Genomic DNA, 19,309 nt, shown 5'->3' on the forward strand with positions numbered 1-19,309 from the left:
TTCTTGGTGGCCCTCTTGTCACCCTACTGCACGTTGTCACTCTCTTTCCTCCTATCTGCAGAGGTCCCTTTCCTGGCTGTGAGGCTGGCAGTGGAGTGAGGCAGTCCAGGGTGCTCCCCACCCACTGGGGCCCCACTTCCATGGTCCCCCCCGAGCTACTCCAACAACTTACAGCATCCTGATCTGGAATACATTTGGTTTGTGCCATGGAAAAGCAATTTTTGTTAAAGAGGAGGAGACTGGTCCCTAATTTCCCTCCCAGGACTGCAGGTTTTATGCTCAAATATTAACCTGATGGGGATGAATCCCATGACAGGAGTCAGAGTCACCCCAGAAGAGGCACAAAGCTTCCAGTCACTGAACACACAACCTAACCTGCCATCCAAACTCAGTTCTGTTAAGTCCAAAGCCCATTTCATAGAACCATAGAATCAAATAGGTTGGAAGAGAATTCCAAGATTTTCCACTCCAACCTAGCACCCAGCCCTGGCCAGTCAACCAGACCATGGCACTAAGTGCCCCAGCCAGGCTTTGCTTCAACACTTCCAGCGACAGCAACTCCACCACTTCCCTGGGCAGCCAATGCCAATGCCAATCACTCTCTCTGCCAACAACTTCCTCCTAACAGCCAGCCTAGACCTCCCCTGGCACAACTTGAGACTGTGTCCCCTTGTTCTGTTGCTGGTTGCCTGGCAGAAGAGACCAACCCCACCTGGCTACAGCCTCCCTTCAGATAGCTGCAGACAGCAATGAGCTCTGCCCTGAGCCTCCCCTGCTGCAGGCTGCACACCCCCAGCTCCCTCAGCCTCTCCTCACAGGGCTGTGCTCCAGGCCCCTCACCAGCTTTGTCGCCATTCTCTGGACACCTTCCAGCACCTCAACACCTCTCTTGAATGGAGGGGCCCAGAACTGGACACAGCACTCAAGGTGTGGCCTGACCAGTGCTGAGCACAGGGACAGAATAACCTCCCTTGTCCTGCTGGCCACACTCTTCCTGAGCCAGCCCAGGATGCCATTGGCTCTCCTGCCCACCTGGGCACACTGCTGCCTCATCTTCAGCTACTCTCTACCAGCACCCCCAGGTCCCTTTCTTCCTGGCTATTCTCCAGCCACTCTGTCCCCAGCCTGTAGTGCTGCTTGGGGTTGTTGTGGCCAAAGTGCAGTACCGTGCACTTGGCCTTGTCCAATCTCATTCCATTGGCCTCTGCCCACCCATCCAGCCTGGCAAGGTCTCTCTGCAGGGCTCCCCTACCTTCCAACAGATCAACACCTGCTCCTAGCTTGGTGTCATTTAACAACATTAAATAGCAACATACCTTAAGTCCTTTGTGAAAACAACTTAAGACAACTCCAGGAAAAGAAATGTGATACTGGAAACATTTGGCTTGGTTTGGTGGGGGAGGCTTGCTTTCCTATGGCTCCAGAAACAATCCTGGTGACTAACAGTGAACTCTGTTTCCTAAAACATTGTCCCATGAAGAGAGTCTTGGCCACCTTATTTTGCTTTTAGCTTAATAATTGTGTCATTAAATAGCTCTTCTGCTGCATATTTTCCAAAGTCCAGCCTTCTTTAAGGACTTCAGACAAGTCAGTTGTTGACTGAGCTCAGACAGCACATCCTGGGTGAGCTCCTTTTAAGACCCTTGCTGCAAAGCCCTCTCCACAGCTGGCATCACTGTCACTTGATAAACACACCTAAATGTCCTTGTAAGCCTACAGGCATGTGAGCTGGCACAAAGCTTCAACTAGTTTTTCCATAAATGCCTTGGTATTCATCAAAGATGACAACTGCAATCTGAAAAGATCCTGCAGCACTGAAATAATCCTGTACATCTGCCCTTAAAGGTAAGCAGAAGAAAATCTACTGCCTGAAGTTTGACTCTTCCATTTCTGGGCAGCTGTCTAGCAGCCAACCTGTTTCCAGAAGAGGATAGCAATATGAGTCTTCCTTGAAGGAATATCCAGCAGGTTAGGAAGCTGGCCAATTGTGTTTGAAAATACTGAGCTACCCCAAATGGGGCAGCCTGCCCCCAAGGGAGACAGCCTGCCCCCCAAATGGGGCAGTCAGGCTGCAGCTTTTCTCCCCCATTAAAATAATGCAGCATCAATACTGGGATGAGGTTGCTCTCCTACATAGAATCATAGAATCAACCAGGTTGGAAGCGACCTCCAAGATCATCCAGTCCAACCTAGCACCCAGCCCTAGCCAATCAACTAGACCATGGTGCTAAGTGCCTCATCCAGGCTTTGCTTGAACACCTCCAGGGACAACGACTCCACCACCTCCCTGGGCAACCCATTCCAATGCCAATCACTCTCTCTGCCAACAACTTCCTCCTAACATCCAGCCTAGACCTCCTCTGGCACAACTTGAGACTGTGAGGAGGTTCTAAAGTGACAGTAACCTTCCAGTAACTGAAGGGTGCCCACAGGAAGGACTGAGGAGGAACTATTGACAAGGTCTTGTAATGACAGGAGGAGGGGTAACGGGTTTAAACTGGCAGAGAGGAGATTCAAACTGGATGTTAGGAAGAAGTTCTCTACAGTGAGGGTGGTGAGACACTGGCACAGGTTGCCCAGGGAGGTTGTGGATGCTCCCTCCCTGGAGGTGGTCAAGGCCAGGTTGAGTGAAGCCTTGTGTGACCTGTTCTAGCAGGAAGTGTCCCTGCGTATGGCAGGGGGTTGGAACTAGATGATCTTTGAGATCCCTTCCAACCTAAACCATTCTATGACATCAGAAAGAAATTCTTGAGTACAAGGGTGGTGAGACTCTGGAAGAGGTTGCCCAAGGAGGTTGTAGATGTCTCCTCCCTGGGAATTTTCAAGGCCAGGCTTGATGAGGCCTTGAGCAGCCAAGTCTAGTTGAGATGCATGCCAGCCTATGGTGAGGAGGGTGGAGTAGATGATCTCTAAAGTCCCTTCCAACCTAAGCCATTCTATGATTAATGAAGTTCCTGTAATTACTTGGATACCCAGTTCTGGATGTTCAGGTATTCCTGCTACTCATCACCCTTCAAAACCCTTGGTTAAACTGCCAGTTGGAACTTGTTTACATGCATTTTGCACTCATTCTATGTCAGGCTTGAAAACATCATCACTCACAAAATGCATGGACATCAATTTCCTTTCATTTTAATAGAATCTCTTTCAGCAGTTTGAGCTCCAGAGCAAAGATCCCAGACCAGAAATGTCATTTCTAATTTATGATTTATGCTGGAGACTGCTCTGCAGTACAAAACTGCACAACTGCTTTGCAGTAAATATGACTCAGTAAATTGGTTTCTAAATATAGACAGAGGTGAAGCCTCTTCTGATAACAATCAAGGAATAGCAGAAACATTTCTGAGAATGAAGATCTTGTAATTAACAGGATCAAATCCTTCAGAAAACCAGAATGAAAACTGTGGGATGTGTTGATGTGTTGTAATGCATCCTAGAGTCCTGCAAAGCCAGCTGGGGTTTTTGCTGCCTGCTGCCAGCAGAGCTCCTGCTCCACATGCCACAGATCCCACTGACCTGGGCTGTTGGCAGGACTGTCACCTCCAGCTGCCCTGGCTGCTGGCAGGAAAGGACAGGAGAACCCAGAGCATGCCCACCACACCTCTCAGAGCCTGTGGCTGGGTGCTGTGGCACAGCACTGTGGAGAAAGGCACGGGGGCTTCCCAGCTGTGGCACACGCTCAGTATCCCAGGGGAAATTCATTTCAGGTCTTCACAGCACAGGCCAGATGGTGCTCCTGGGGCTGCTCCTGGCACAGAGGTGCTCTGCATCTGAAAAGCTGTAGATTTCATGTCTCTCCTGGGAAGCTTCAGGGGAGGGATTTTTGGTAAGATCTCTCTTGCATAAGGCGTTTTGTGGAGTCCAGCTTCCCGCAGAGCCAGCTCCACACGGAGTCTGGGGTCAGAAATGATCTGTTAAAACAAAGCACAGCAATGATTAACAGAAACCAACCAACACTCCCCTCTCACAGGCAATCCAGGGATGGATGTTCTTAAAGGGTTTTAAAAGACAGTCAGAAAGCTCTCAAAAGCAGAGGAACTGCACAGTGTACAAGCTTCATCTCATGGCACACACCTTTTGATATCAATGATCACAAGCTCTGTTAATGAAGAGCAAAACCAAAGGGTAGGTCAGAAAATGAGGGACTCCTAACTCAGCCCACTCCCTGCAGAGCTGCTAACTTCTCTAAGTTGCTCATCCACACAGCCCTGCTCCCAGAACAAGGCTTTTAACCCCTTCCCTGTGTGTTCCTGTGGAATCTGAGTGACTGGGACAGGTTTGTGTTTTCTCCCAGCACTGCCTTAAGACCACATAGCAGCACCACTTCCATTTCACACTCAAACAATAATGCCCAGGGGAAGCACCTCTGCAGTTTGCCAAAAGGGTACTTGATAAAATCTGTAAGCCTCTTCCAAATCCTTCTGCAGCTGGGAAGATTAAGTGCAAGACTATCATCTTGCCTTCAGCTCCTGTACCATCAGTCCCAGTGCTCAGAGCTGCTGGGAGGTCCAGTACTGGGGACCATGAAGCATCATCACTGCAGCTCCTGGGGTGGAGCACACTAATGTGCCTGGCAGGAATCACGGGCTGCAATCTGACCAGTGCCAGAACTCACCTGCAAACAGGCAGGATAGTCTGAGAATTCAGGTATCAATCTCAAACACAGCTCTTCAGAGCATTTTGAAGCTTGGGCTTTCCAGAACCTCATACAATGCTAAAATTTGGGTGAATTCTAACAGCCAAACAAAAGCTGCATCTCTTGTGCCACATCTCTCCCTCACCCAAGTGAGAAGCTTTAAAACACCTTCAAATGGGAAGTGCTGAGCAAAGTCAGTTATAGACATGTTACATTTCGGCTTATTCAGTGCTAAAAGGAAGATTTTATGCCACAGAATTCTATCATTGCACTTCTCTTTCTGCAAATAGAATTTCCAAATTCCAGACTGGGAATAAATTCAAATGCATAGGCTGAGCAGATGGGCAACAGTAAAGGCATCAAAAAAATCCTCCCCTATGTTGCTTTCATTCAATTTGGAATGGAGCTAGCAGTGTCCTCAGCAATCTGGGTGACCTGGAAACAGGGATATAGGTACTTCAGCTTCTAGCTCCATTTACACCTCACTGGTTTCTTCTCCTGTAGCCTTTGTGTTTCACATCCCAACTCATCTTCAAGCCAGCAATAGTGCTAAGACAGTCAGGATACTAATTTTCAGCTTATGAAGAGATTTGTGCTGTGCATAACTTCCCAGGTTACCTGGGACACAGCTCTTTCATGCAGTCGGGAAAGCTATGTGGAGTTAATTCACTTCAAACACTTAGTAAAGCACTAATGGAGGCACTCTTCAATAAATGCATCAAATGTGAAAGGGCCAAGTTTTAACATTAAAAAATAGCACAGAGAGCAGTCAAAGTGCCTGGCAAAGACAGAACTCCCCACTGGCCTGCTGAGCCCAGCAGCCTCTCTTCAGCGGAGGCAAAGGGAGATTATAAACTACTTGGTGCTGTATTGATGGTTCAAGGAGAGCCCAAAAGTCCTACACTGGACCTGAATGACCTTTGTGGTCCACTCTTGTGCACCTCCAGCACCTACATTGGGTCAGAGAGATCACCCAGCTCTTGCTGCTGATGTTTGTAATTCCACACAGGTGTTCTATTTTGTGTGGCTGCTGTTCAGGCTCTACTGCTGTTCCTATGCTGCTGTCAAGGTACGTGCACACCATAAACTCTGTAATATGAGTACAGACCACTACCTGCTCCTCACTGTATGTGTGCAACTTAAAAAGTGGCTTCTGAAGATCAAACTCTTCATTGGTTCCAATGCCCATCCGAGCTTTAGATGCCACCGTGTCAGCCACCACTCGAGCAGGGTCTAATTTTGCAACGACAGCAACCTAAAAGACATTACAGATGAAAATAACAATTACTCTGCACAGAGCTAAGGTGAGAAAAGCTTAGCAGCACCAATAATTAAGAGAGCAAGTTTGTTTCTCTGGTTTAAACATTCCCTAGCTTGTCTTAAACCACTTTGTATCCATGTATCAAAGCTGTGAAGCTTAGAGCTTGAATCCAAAGCAAAACCACTCAGAGAGAGATCAGTCATCAGGGAGAACTTTTTTGTTTCCCAGTGGAGACAACTGAATTAGTCTGGACTGCACAGAGCAGTGTGTGTGCCCAGAGCTGCTGCCAAGGGGAGGACTGGCTGCCATGTGGGCAGGCTCAGCACAAAGCAACCTGCATGTCAGGACTGCCAACTGCCAGTCCTTGACAACATGAACTTGAAAGCTGGGAAGTGTTTCCATGAAGAGAGTGAGTGACCTGGGGCTGTTCTGTCTTGAGAAGAGAAGACTGAGAGGGGATTTTATCAACATCTATATATCTATTGGAGGGGTGTCAGGATGAAGGTGCCAGCCTCTTTTCAGTGGTGCCAGTGATACAAGAAGGAACAATGGGTGTAAGACAGAACACAGCAATTTCCACCTCAACACAAGCTGACATTTCAAGGTGAAGGTGCCAGAGCACTGGAACAGGCTGCTCAGAGAGGTTGCAGACTCTCCTTCTCTGGATGCTTCCAGAACCTGCCTAAGTTCCTGTGCAACCTGCAGTGTTCCTGCTGGAGAGACTTGTGCCACTGTTCTTTTCTTCTTCTGGAGACAGGTTGGCTACTTTGGCAGAGATAGCTCTGGAGGTCCCTTCCAAGCCCTAACTTTCTGTGATTTTGCTGCCTCATCACATCCCCAATAGGAAATTCAGCTTCATGCAGCCAGAGCCCAGCCCTCCCCAACTGCATGCACCTCTGATTTTGCAGTGCAATCACAGTGAACAGCCCTGGCTCAGCAAGGATGCTGAGAGAGCCAGCAGCACCCTGGGCTCTCCATCAGAGTCTCACACCAGCTCTGTCCTTCAAAACCAGAAACCAAGAAGTCCCAGCACACTCATCTCTAGCAGAATCCACAGTTCCTGGAAGCCCACACTTGTTTTGCTGATGGAAAGCGTGGTGTTCAGACCAGCAGTTCACAGCCCTCACAGAGCCAGGAGCAGTACAAGGAACATCATTCTTTGGGGTGTTCAGATATTCAGCTGTAGGCTAATGCTACTTTGGAAAACACAAACAAAAGATGTCTCAACAAAATAACCCAAGTCAGGACACCACCTGAATGGCTAAAAAAAACACACCAAAAGATATTTACAGCTGGGTTTGATAGTCCTGATTCCCACCTCTTTAAGGCAGTGTCATCTTTGCTTTTATAAGCTGTCAAAATACACAGACTGGATAAATGCTCTTTTTGCCACATGCAACCAAGTGGTGTATTTTATGAAGCTGTAGTTCCTGCTTACAAAACTCTGTCCCCACACTTCAGTGGGAACATCCTGGTTAAAAGCCCATCCTAGAAGCTTTTTCTGCCTTAGCAAGGGAATTGGGTCAGAAGAGAGCCACACAATGATGGCTCTCAACTAGTCTCTTTGCAAAAGATGACACAGGACAATGCAATTTGTGACCAGTAACTTAGAAATGATTTAACTGAGTTGTTATTATTAAACATGCATTGACAGTCTAAAATAACAGTTAATGCTGCAAAACACTGCATTGATCCAGATTATTAAAACTCAAGCATTACTGACTGGAAATAAGCCTGAGGTTAAAAGATGACTGCAATAACAGACCAGTGATGCCTTTGGTTTATTTATTCCTGTCATGCTCAGCTCTCCCACACAAGGTGGCTGGGAGCAGTTGACCTCTGTTATATTTTTCTTTCTTTCTTGCCTTTGTACACCCAAACTCTGGAGTGAAAGCACTTAGAAGGCCACAAGCAGTCCATCAGGGACCAGGGAACAATGTCACTGGCATGCCTGCTATACTGGGATGGTTAATCCTCAAGCTGAAGGACATGCTGAAGGTGAGGTCAAGGCTGCATCAAATATTACAGCTTTAACCATGGGTAGTCCCAGAGAGAGAGTTGCTGCATTAGTGCTGCTTAAATTAACCCAAATCAAAAGGGTTTCAAGAGCACCTTTTCCCCCTCTTCCTTTTTTCCCCCTTTGGCTACACATTTAGGATGCAGCTCCTGAAATGCAAAGAATGCAAACTCTGGATTTTTCCCTTTTAATCTTTGGAGAGAAATCCAAGCAGATTAGACACAAAAATACAAATGAAGGTAGAATGGCTCCTTCAGAAGTCATCAGCAGGGAAATAAAAGAAACCCAACATTGTATTTACTATGACAGACATGACTGAGTGTTTTCTGGGGTGTCTTTTTCAAAAGCACCTGCAGAAGTTTCACAGAGTTTCACTTTTCCCTTGCTGAAGAAAAGTCACCCAAGGTCTGCAAGTTTTCTGAACTGAAGAATTTAAATTACTCATAAATCTTGACTACAGCTCAAGGTAGACTTAAGATTATTAAAAGAAAAACAAAACAACAAAATAATCCAAGAGAGAAATCACATCCAATGCAGAAAAAAAAACCCCAAACATTATCTCTTTTCAGATACCAACAGCCTCTGCAGTGCAGCTGAACATCAGAAGGCTCCTGCTGTCAGTTACCAAGCGCCCAGGATTTATGATGTGACAGAATTACTGCTGAAGTTGGACTAAAAGGGCATTTTAACTTCTTCATTTATCTGCTTTGGAGAAACTGTTCTTTTTATCACCCACATAATATGACAGTGTGTGTTTGTATCATCATTGTATATGAAAATCCCACAGACAGGAAATAAATCCCACCTGCTGTCGGAGTGCCTCGAGGCATTTCTCCTTCTCCTCCTCCTTACGTGCTGCTTGAAGGGCCAGTTCCTTCTTCTCCAGCAGTCTCTTCTCCAGCAATGCCTGTCTGAACTTCACCCTGCAAACCAGCACACACACACAGAGGTGGGAAACATCCCTCAGGTCAAACTGTAAATAGTTTATCATAGCTCAGTTTGGAAACTGGTCTGATTCTATACCCATCTGATAACAATCACAGAATTAACCAGGTTGGAAAAGATCTTTGAGATCACCAAGTCCTATTACCTAACACCATCTAATCAATCAAACCATAGCATCAAGAGCCACATCCAGTCTATTTTTAAACTCTTCCAGGGATGGTGACTCCACCACCTCCCTGGGCAGCCCATTCCAATGTCTATTTCTTCCTAACATCCAATCTAGGCACAGCTTGAGGCTGTGTCCCCTTGTTCTGTCACTTGTTGCCTGGGAGAACAGACCAACTCCCATCTGGTTGCAGCCTTCTTTCAGGTAGTTGTAGAGGGCAATGAGGTCTCCCTTGAGTCTCTTCTTCTCCAGGCTAAACAGTCCCAGCTCCCTCAGCCTCTCCTCACAGGGCTGTGCTCCAGGCCCCTCACCAGCCTTGCTGCCCTTCTCTGGACACATTCAAGCATCTCAACATCTTTCTTAAATTGAGGGGCCCAGAACTGGACACAGGACTCAAGGTGTGACCCAACCAGTGCTTAGTCCAGGGGCAGAAGGGCTTTCCTGGTCCTGCTGGCCACACTACTCCTAATACAGGCCAGGATGCCATTGGTCTTCTTGGCCACCTGGGCACACTGCTGGCTCACATTCAGCTGGTGGTCGACCAGTACCCTCTAGTAACACCACAGTGGCTCACCAAACCACTGAAAACCACAAAGTCTCCTTTTCCATTTGCAAGAGTTCATTTAGTTGGAGTGTTGCAATTTGAGGAAGAGGGATTTGAGTGGTTGTAGTTATTTGTTTGGGGAGCTTATTTTGTTTGAATTTGTTTCAAGAGAACTCTGCTAACCTTTCAGATTCCAGTTCCAGTGCAGAGATCTTCTATATCATGCTTTATATAGCTCTGTGACTCTTTCCCTCCACCTCCATTCTTTTTGCCAAGAAGAAATGTTCTCTGACATCTGTGCATGGCAGAACTTCCTCAAAGCCTCTCCTAAAGAAACACATCACTCCCAATCTTCTGTTAAGCACCATGCAGAAAAATTCAGGGGCACTCATCCAGGTCTAGCTTCAAATACTTTGCCTCTGCTGCCTAAATCTACGTGCACCCAGGGATGTAAAGCATTGCAAATGGGAACATTCGACAGCATCTCATACCCAGGTTGGATTGGTGTGACTACAACTGATGGCCACAGTCACTGCCTGGCAGACCAGAGCTGAGCAAGGACCTGGCATCTTGAGGCAGCACCTGCTGCTCCTGAGCAGAAAGTTCCTGTTTTCATGGCTGTGTTATCCCAAGGAGATCATCATCTTGCTGATGCTAGGGAGAACAAGGCCAGTACTAACAAAGATTAGATTTCACTGTCAGAGGGCAGAGGCAGAGCTGTTAACTCCCTGCCCAGGGGAGGCAGTCTGGCAAATCACATTCAGCTTCATGCTGTGTGCCTCCTTTGGAACATTCTTCCAATACTTTCTATACTTGGCTTTCAATGTTTACTTGAGTTTCGTTTCACAGCACCCACATCCAAACAAAGTTGTTCATTCTCTCTGAGTCTATTACTCTTTGCAAGGTTTGAGCTGCTATTTCTTCAAAGGGAACAACCTTAGCTAAACGCTTTTCAGGACTAGGGGCAAATGGAGCAAAACCAGGAGTAGATTCAGATTGGATGTTAGGGAACAGTTCTTCTTCATAAGGGTGGTGAGACACTGAAACAGGTTGCCCAGGGAGGTGGCTGAGGCTCCATCCCTGGAGGTTTTTAAGGCCAGGCTGGATGGGGCTCTCAGCAACCTCATCTAGTGTGAGGTGTCCCTGCCCATGGCAGCAGGGTTGGAGCTAGATGACCCTTGAGGTCCCTTCCATCCCTGACAATTCTATGAATCTATGAAAGCTGAGCATTAAGACATTTTAAGTACCACAGTAAATAACAATTTGCATAAACCACAGGCTGGAAAATGAGTGTAGCTGATTAGTTTCAGTGAAGCTACCTCCTGGAAGCATTGTGGGTACATCTTGATGCTACTTGTGATAAGCAGAACATCATTAAAACTCTGCTTTCAGACACTGTCCATAAATATTCAATAGGAAATAACAAACTGTGATGTTTACTGTGAGGTTTAGCAAACAATAGGGTTATGACATAGGTAGGGCTTTTGCCCTACGTGACAGCTCATCCTGTTGGGTGTGGTCAGGGGAGGATATGTGAGATAGCAGCAGAAAGCATTCCCTCAGTGCCCAAGAAGCTCTGCTCCCATTCCCACTCACCACAGACTGAACCTATACAGCATCACCAAGCATGGGGCAGCCGGGATGGGCAGTGTTTGATACCCATCTCAGCACTGCAGGAGCAGTCATTGGTTCCTAGGACAAACCAAGGGACCAGATCCTTTGCTAGTTAGAGACAACTGCAGCCAAAGCACTGTGCGGTGCTGGGATGCACAGCCCAGCCCCTGCTCTTCTGACTCGCTCAGACCTACCAGCACTATGGGAGCAACGCTGCTGTGAGCGCCCACCCCAACAGCCCCCTGCTGGCACAGCGCAGGTGGTGCTGTGCTTGGAGCAGCAGTCACAGCACAATCCTTGCCTCTCTCCCATGTTCCTGAGTGCAGACAGCATTGCTTGTTAATTTTGTGCTTAACCCCCTGCTCTTGACATCTTTTTCTTGGTCAAGGCCCATGGGAGCTTCCAGAAACTTAACCCCACAGGGGTTTGGACAGGTGCTGGGGAGCAGAGCTACAGCTGCTCTGCAGACAACAGCTCCAAGACAGGCACACAACACAAACTGCAGCTACCTAGCAACTTCCAGGCCCAAAACTGAAATGTCCAATCTGTTAAATGTCTCCACTGTCAGACAGCTACTAAGTAGAGGAGTTGTAGAAAGTAAATTTAGACTAAGTCACTTGAAATTCCAGATCCAGTTCCAGGTGTCTTCAATCCTTTCCATAAAGGCCTGGTCATAGCTCTGGCTACTCATAGAGTGAGACTTGAACAGAGCAGCACAGGAGCACTCTGACAATAATTTTCCTTTTTTTAAGTCCCATTGTTTAATTTTAAACTGATTTTAAGAGCAAACCAGTGCAATAGCAGGCCCTTTTTAGTATCTTGTGGCCCCTATCAGAAACTCCCTGCATTACCCAGGCCACATCTTGCAGCCAGTCAGCTCAACAACCCAGAAATCTTTTCCATTCCCCCAGAACCCTGACAGTGTGCCAACTCAGAGCCATGGTACTGGCCTGCACCATCTTTGCACTTTGGCTACAACAAACCCATGCAGAGATACAGGCTGGGGTCAGAGTGGCTGGGGAGCAGCCAGACAGAGAGGGATCTGGGGGTGCTGATTGATACCCACCTGAACATGAGCCAGCAGTGTGCCCAGGTGGCCAAGAGAGCCAGTGGCATCCTGGCCTGCATCAGGAATGGTGGGGTCAGCAGGAGCAGGGAGGTCATTCTGCCCCTGTACTCTGCACTGGTTAGACCTCACCTTGAGTACTGTGTTCAGTTCTGGGCCCCCCAGTTTAGGAGGGACATTGAGATGCTTGAGCGTGTCCAGAGAAGGGCGACGAGGCTGGGGAGAGGCCTTGAGCACAGCCCTACGAGGAGAGGCTGAGGGAGCTGGGATTGGTTAGCCTGGAGAAGAGGAGGCTCAGGGGAGACCTTATTGCTGTCTACAACTACCTGAGGGGAGGCTGTGGCCAGGAGGAGGTTGCTCTCTTCTCTCAGGTGGCCAGCACCAGAACAAGAGGACACAGCCTCAGGCTGCACCAGGGGAGATTTAGGCTGGAGGTGAGGAGAAAGTTCTTCACTGAGAGAGTCACTGGGCACTGGAATGGGCTGCCCAGGGAGGTGGTGGAGTCGCCGTCCCTGGAGCTGCTCAAGGCAGGATTGGATGTGGCACTTGGTGCCATGGTCTAGCCTTGAGCTCTGTGGTAAAGGGTTGGACTTGATGATCTATGAGGTCTTTTCCAACCTTGTTGATACTGTGATACTGTGATCTTTCATGGTCAGTTCTGCAAAGACAGGACCAATTTACGTGCTGCAACAGGTGAAATACCTGAGAACACTGCTGGCTTGCACAAGGCTTCAGCTCTGCACCCTGCAATCACTGCACCAGCACTCAGCACGACCTGCATTTTACAGTGCCTTAGACCACACACGTGGTACTTGCAGCAGTAGCATCTCTCTGCCCTTCTCTGATTAATGATTCTGATCATGGAATCACTGAGGCTGGAAAAGACCTCTGAGATCATCAAGTCCAGCCTATGGTCCAGCACCACCACATCAGCTAAACCATGCCACCAAGTGCCACATCCAATCTTTTTTTAGAGACCTCCAGGGATGGTGACTCCATCACCTCCCTGGGCAGTCCATTCCAGTGCCTAAGATGGCTCTGAAGATCACAGAACCCCCCTGCCAAAAGCAGGATCACTTGGGGTTGTCTTCACAGGAATGCATCCAGGTGGGTTTGGAAAGTCCAGGGAAGGAGACTCTGCAACCCCACTGGGCAGCCTGCCCCAGGGCTCCATCACCCTCACTGTAAAGAAGCTTCTCGTGTTGAGAAGAAAGCTTCTCTGTTCCAGTTTGTAGCTGCTGCTCCTTGTCTTATTACTGTGCACCACCAAAAAGAGATGGGCCCCCTCCATGTGACACTCACCCCTCAGGTATTTGTACACATTGATCAGATCTCCTCTCAGCCTTCTCTTCTCCAGACTAAACAGCCCCAGGGCTCTCAGTATCTCTCCACAGGGCAGATGCTCAAGACCCCCAGTCATTCTTGTGGCTCTCCACTGGACTCTCTCCTGTCTCTCTTGAATTGGGGGGCCCAAAACTAGACACAGATGAGTTACTTTTTGAAATCAGAGTCATAGAATCAGTCAGGGTTGGAAGGGACCACAAGGAGCAGCCAGTTCCAACCTCCCTGCCATGGAAAGGGACAGCCTGTCCTAGATCTGGCTGCCCACAGCATCATCCAGCCTGGCTTTAAACACCTCCAGCCATGGGGCCTCAACCACCTCCCTGGGCGACCCATTCCAGAGTCTCACCACACTCATGTTGAAGAGCTTCCTCCTCACATCCAGTCTGAATCTCCCCATTTACAGCTTTGCTCCATTCCCCCTACTTAATGCCTTTCATTTCCACAAACAGCAAGCATTTTTCTTTACACTCTTATTTTGTTCCAATTGTGGGAAGCACAATGCTAAGCATTTACCCACTCCTGCTTCCTAGCAGCCTGGAGGTGTGATTATTTCTTTCCTGAATGAGCTGTGCCATTGCCTTGCATTTTATTCTGCAATGTTTATCAGCATTAGAAAAGCAAATTCCCCAATTGTATGACAAAGTGCAGTACACAGGTTTAAAGAAAAGGCTTTTTTGGGGGTTTAGGTTGTTGCTGTTTTTTGCTGACCAGTTCTGCTGAAAACTCAGTGTGTGTGTGTGTGTTTCTGTTGATAGGAGCTAAAAATCATTGCAGGTAAGGAAAGGCAGAGATATAATAAGGATACAGACATTTAAAATGTAGCTGACAGCAAAGTATTGTAACAAAATAAGATGAAAGCAGTGTTTCCCCCCCAGAATGCTTAAGATGAGGTTTAATATTCACTGCCACTGGTGCTTTGACCCTGTTTTAATTACATTTCTGGTCCAGGCAATTTTGGTGCCTCCCTCTGTGTAAAGATGTAAGGCTGTGATTTGAGAGCAATTAGAAGTAGACCATATGGAAGGTTTTTATGCTCCCCTATGTGACAGGAATTCCTCTGTGAAATCCAGTGTTTCCTCAACAGGTCATTAAAGGCCATCTTCTACACCAAGGACTTGGCCAGGGTTCCAGCATTAACAGGCTCAAGTCTCAAACCACATCAAACAAGTGAAGAGCAGCTCTGACTAGATGTGCAGTTTAAGGACCTCCAACAGAATAATAAACATCTTGGAGGCTGTGAACCTGTGCACCTCTCAAACAAACCAAACCTGGCCATAAGTGAGTTTCCAAAGTGGGAAGGGAATGCAGGAGCTCCTCTTATCCAGCTGCAACTGAGACATCACAAAGGGAGCTGGCTTCCCCCTGCCTCCACCCTACCATGACCACAATGGTTCAGCACTTACAAAAAGTCTAAAACTCAGGTGGATATGAATTAATTCAGGCTAAAACTCAGGTGGACATGAATTAATTCAGGCTAGAAACAAATTGCATCCACAATCAGAATGTAACCTTGGTGTATTGACTGGGGGCAACAGCCAAACAGGAGGACTAAAATAATCATTTATCTCAATTTATTCTAATTTAGGAAGCTGGGAGACCGCAGCAAACCAGACCAAGAAGGTCCTATCCACACTCTGAGTATTCACATTTTGTTTCTCTTACCTTTCTCTGTCTTTAATTGCTTGTTCAGCCATTAATTTCCTTAATTCCTCCAGACGTTGAAGGTCTTTCTCCTCCTGTTCCTGACACCTGAGCTGTTTCTCAGCCCTGTACTTTCTCACCTGCAGTTCCAACAAACACAGTGAACAAAATCATCACCATTCACAAGGCAAGGCAGAGGAGAAACAGAGCAAGAAACTGCCCATGTTGGCCTTTTTAAGGAGAAAAGTTACATTTTGAACAGTATGGGCTGCCAGAAGAATTACTAGGAGAAAAAGAGAGGCTGGGCCCCCACCACTGATCTAAAAAAGCAACACCAATATGAGCGTACATTTCACCTGCAGATCAAAGCCCACCACTTCCATTTTCCCATCACTTCCCTTGCTGCCAAAGCCTGGAACACAAACCCTGTGAGGAGAGGCTGAAGGAGCTGGGGGTGTGCAGCCTGCAGAAGAGGAGGCTCAGGGCAGACCTCATTGCTGTCTACAGCTACCCGAAGGGAGGTTGTAGCCAGGTGGGGGTTGGTCTCTTCTCCCAGGCAAGCAGCAACAGAACACGGGGACACAGTGTCAAGTTGTGCCAGGGGAGGTCTAGGCTGGATGTTAGGAGGAAGTTGTTGGCAGAGAGAGTGATTGGCATTGGAATGGGCTGCCCAGGGAGGTGAAGTTGCCATCCCTGGAGGTGTCCATGAAAAGCCTGGATGGGGCACTTAGTGCCATGGTCTGGTTGATTGGCTAGGGCTGGGTGCTAGGTTGGACTGGATTATCTTGGAATTCTCTTCCAACCTGTTTGATTCTATGATGGTGCCAGGCTCTTTTCAGTGGTGCCCAATGATAGGGCAAAAACAATGGCTACAAGCTAGAACACAGCAGGTTCCACTGCAACACAAGGAAACACTTCTTTAAGGTGATGGTGCTGAAGCCCTGGAGCAGGCTGCCCAGAGAGGTTGTGGAGTCTCCTTCTATGGAGACTTTCAAAACCCACCTGGATGCAATCCTATGCAGCCTGTCCTAAGTGATCCTGCTTTGGCAGTAGGGTTGGACTTGATCTCTAGATCAACCCCTAATATTCTGTGATTTCAAATGTTTCTTCCAACCCACTTGATTCTATGACCTGATGATCTACAAGGGTTTGATCTTTTGCAGTTTCTCTTTGTTGTTCTGAGTCTTTCATTTCCACTTCTCCCCTGCACCCCCAGACAAGCTGGGACACAGAAATAATCATAGAATGCTAGGGGTTGGAAGGGGCCTTCAGAGGTCATAGAATCAATCAGTTGGAAGAGACCTCCAAGCTCATCCAGTCCAACCTAGCACCCAGCCCTGTCCAATCAACCAGACCATGGCACTAAGTGCCCCAGCCAGGCTTTGCTTCAACACCTCCAGGGACAGTGACTCCACCACCTCCCTGTGCAGCCCTCATCAAGTCCAACCACTCTGCAAAACAGGACCACTTAGAGCAGACAGGAATGTGTCCAGGCATACCCTGATGTTCTACCAACTCAGAAACCACACGAACAGCCAGAGCACGGCATGGTGCTTCATACCACCTCTGGGCTGACTTCATTCCTTAAACCCATTAGTTCCTAAGCCTTAACAGAGTTCTAGGCAATTGCTACCACAAATGGAAAGAGAAAAACACAAAACTGACTGAGAAGCATCGCTTCCAGCCAAAGAAAGGCAGTGTTGATATTGAAAAATCAAGAGTGAGTGTTTGCAAAGACTGTTTCTGATGACAGAAGCTCATGACAATGCTGCCACTTGTCATTCACTGACAAAAGCAGCATCGTGCTCCTACAGTTTAAAATCCAGCTGGAGGAACACAGACCAGAAGCTTCAGGAAAAGATGCACAAACCTAAGAGCATCTTAAGGATTTTAATAACCTAAGAAAATGCTAATTAGGAGATTAATTATAGAATCAACTGAAATTATACCTCAGTGATCGCTCTGCAATGAAATGCATAAGGTTCCTGTGAAGGTCTAAGACCTTATCCTGCCTCCCAAAATACAAGGAATGGTTTAACAATGAGCTGGGGGTGTGCAGCCTGCAGAAGAGGAGGCTCAGGGCAGACCTCATTGCTGTCTACAACTACCCGAAGGGAGGCTGTAGCCAGGTGGGGTTGGGCTCTTCTGCCAGGCAACCAGCAACAGAACAAGGGGACACAGTCTCAAGTTGTGCTGGGGAGGTCTAGGCTGGATGTTAGGAGGAAGTTGCTGGCAGAGAGAGTGATTGGCATTGGAATGGGCTGCCCAGGGAGGTGGTGGAGGCACCATCCCTGGAGGTGTTGAAGCAAAGCCTGGATGAGGCACTTAGTGCCATGGTCTGGTTGACTGGCTAGGGCTGGGTGATAGGTTGGACTGGAAGAGCTTGGAGGTCTCTTCCAACCTGCTTGACTGATTCTATGATTTAACTTACAAAGTCATCTCACATAGGAAAAGCTTCATAAAAGGGCAATAAAAGCAACTTCTGCAGCATGCACAGAAGGATGCTGAATTTCAGCCTCTTCTGGAGAGCTGAAATGGCAGTCAAAATACCACACTATTCACATGACTGACTTTGTGCAGGAAAGCCTTTAACTCTCACGATTCAGAACAAAACAGCTCTGCCAAACAGTGCTTTTCCTTCAGAGTTCTCAGCCTCTAAGCCAAGAATTTCTTTGAGCTGGACATTTTGTTTTTGCAGAGGAAGGAGTTGAGCCAGGAGTTCTCTCAAAGTGCCAGGTTTGCAAACACATAAATTTGGCTTTTTCAGTTTCTGAACCTCAAGTGACAACTTCAGGCAATAAAGAAGGATAAATAAGACAAAATAAGGACAAAGCCACAAGCTACCTGGTCAGAGCTCATAACTGAGCTGGAGATTGGACTAGACAACTCTTGAGATCCCTTCCAATCTGAACTTTTCTGGTTCATCATCTTTGTGGTGAGTCTAGAGGAGGGCCACAAAAATGATCTAAGGGCTGGAGCACCTCTGCTATGAAGATGGCCTGAGGGAGATGGGGTTTTTCAGCCTGGAGGGGAGAAGACTCCAGGGGGACCTTATAGCTGCCTTCCAATACCTGAAGGCATCCCACAGGAAGGCTGCAGAGAGACTTTCCGTAGGGGTGCTTAGCAATAGGACAAGGGGGAATGGTTTGAAGCTGAAGGAGAGTAGGTTTAGACTGGATCTTAGGAAGAAGTTCTTCAGTATGAGGGTGGTGGGAGTCTGGAATAGGCTGCCCAGGGAGGTTATGGTTGTCTCCTCACTTGTGGACTTTCAAGACCAGGTTGGATGAGGCCTTGAGCAGCTGAGTCTAGTTGAGAGGGGATGTTGAAGTAGATGATCTCTAAGGTCCCTTTGAACCTAAGCCATTCTATGAGGACTCTGATTCCTAGGTGCAGTGAAAGCACTCTGCAGGAAAGAGGAACATCTCTGGATGCTGACTTTGAGACAACAAACTGCAGTTTTGTTAACTCTGGTTTTGCACAGTTTAAGAGGAATGCTGTCCTCTGCCAAGGGGTAAGATCAGCTAGACAAGAAACTGGATACAGGCAACATGCAAGTGTAGTCGTACCCAACAAAACCCAACTCAAAATCAACTTGAAATTAGGCAGCTTTTCAAATGTTGGCTCTGGGCACTTGCAGCAGTGAGAAATAATGAGGAGACAACAGTGGCTGCAGCACTGGAGATGCACAGCAGCTTTTCTCCAAGTGGCACTTTGAGTAAAGAGCATCTTGGCAGAGGTATTGATGCAACCCAATTCAACAGTGACTCAAAAGCACCACCAGGAATACAATAAGCCACAAGAGCTTCTGCTCTTGACCTGTTTGACATGGCATGAGGACACATTTCACTGGCAAATCAAGGAGGAAGAGGTTTGAGTGCTATTAAAGAAGGCAAATTCCAAGTGGTGTAGAACTTGATGTTCATTCTTCTGCTAAGGCAGTTCCAGGCCTCCCCTGCAAGTAATTTGTTTTACTCTGCTGTAATTTCTTCCCCACTTTTAGTGAAGTGTAAATTGCTTTACTAACAACTTCATCAAACTGTTGTTAACTATGGTTAGTTTTGTCTGTGTTGCTTTT

At 47.4% G+C, this 19,309-nt stretch overlaps 1 protein-coding gene across 5 annotated transcripts in view; it reads right to left on the bottom strand.

Annotated features, from left to right (window-relative positions):
- Positions 1–3,116: 3,116 nt before the first annotated feature.
- CCDC148 (coiled-coil domain containing 148) overlaps positions 3,117–19,309 on the bottom strand; it is a 97,214-nt gene continuing 81,021 nt past the window's right edge. For 4 of the 5 annotated variants that reach the window (XM_064155275.1, XM_064155258.1, XM_064155267.1 and 1 more), the window contains 4 exons: positions 15,256–15,374; positions 8,720–8,837; positions 5,751–5,891; positions 3,117–3,911 (listed from right to left, as the gene is read on the bottom strand). In XM_064155275.1, the coding sequence (XP_064011345.1) occupies positions 3,699–3,911; positions 5,751–5,891; positions 8,720–8,837; positions 15,256–15,374 (591 nt within the window). In that variant the 3' untranslated portion in view covers positions 3,117–3,698. The other variant, XM_064155284.1, reaches the window with a different exon arrangement.

Source organism: Pogoniulus pusillus, chromosome 2 (genome assembly GCF_015220805.1).
Source record: "Pogoniulus pusillus isolate bPogPus1 chromosome 2, bPogPus1.pri, whole genome shotgun sequence".
In the NCBI taxonomy this organism is placed as follows: Eukaryota; Metazoa; Chordata; class Aves; order Piciformes; family Lybiidae; genus Pogoniulus; species Pogoniulus pusillus.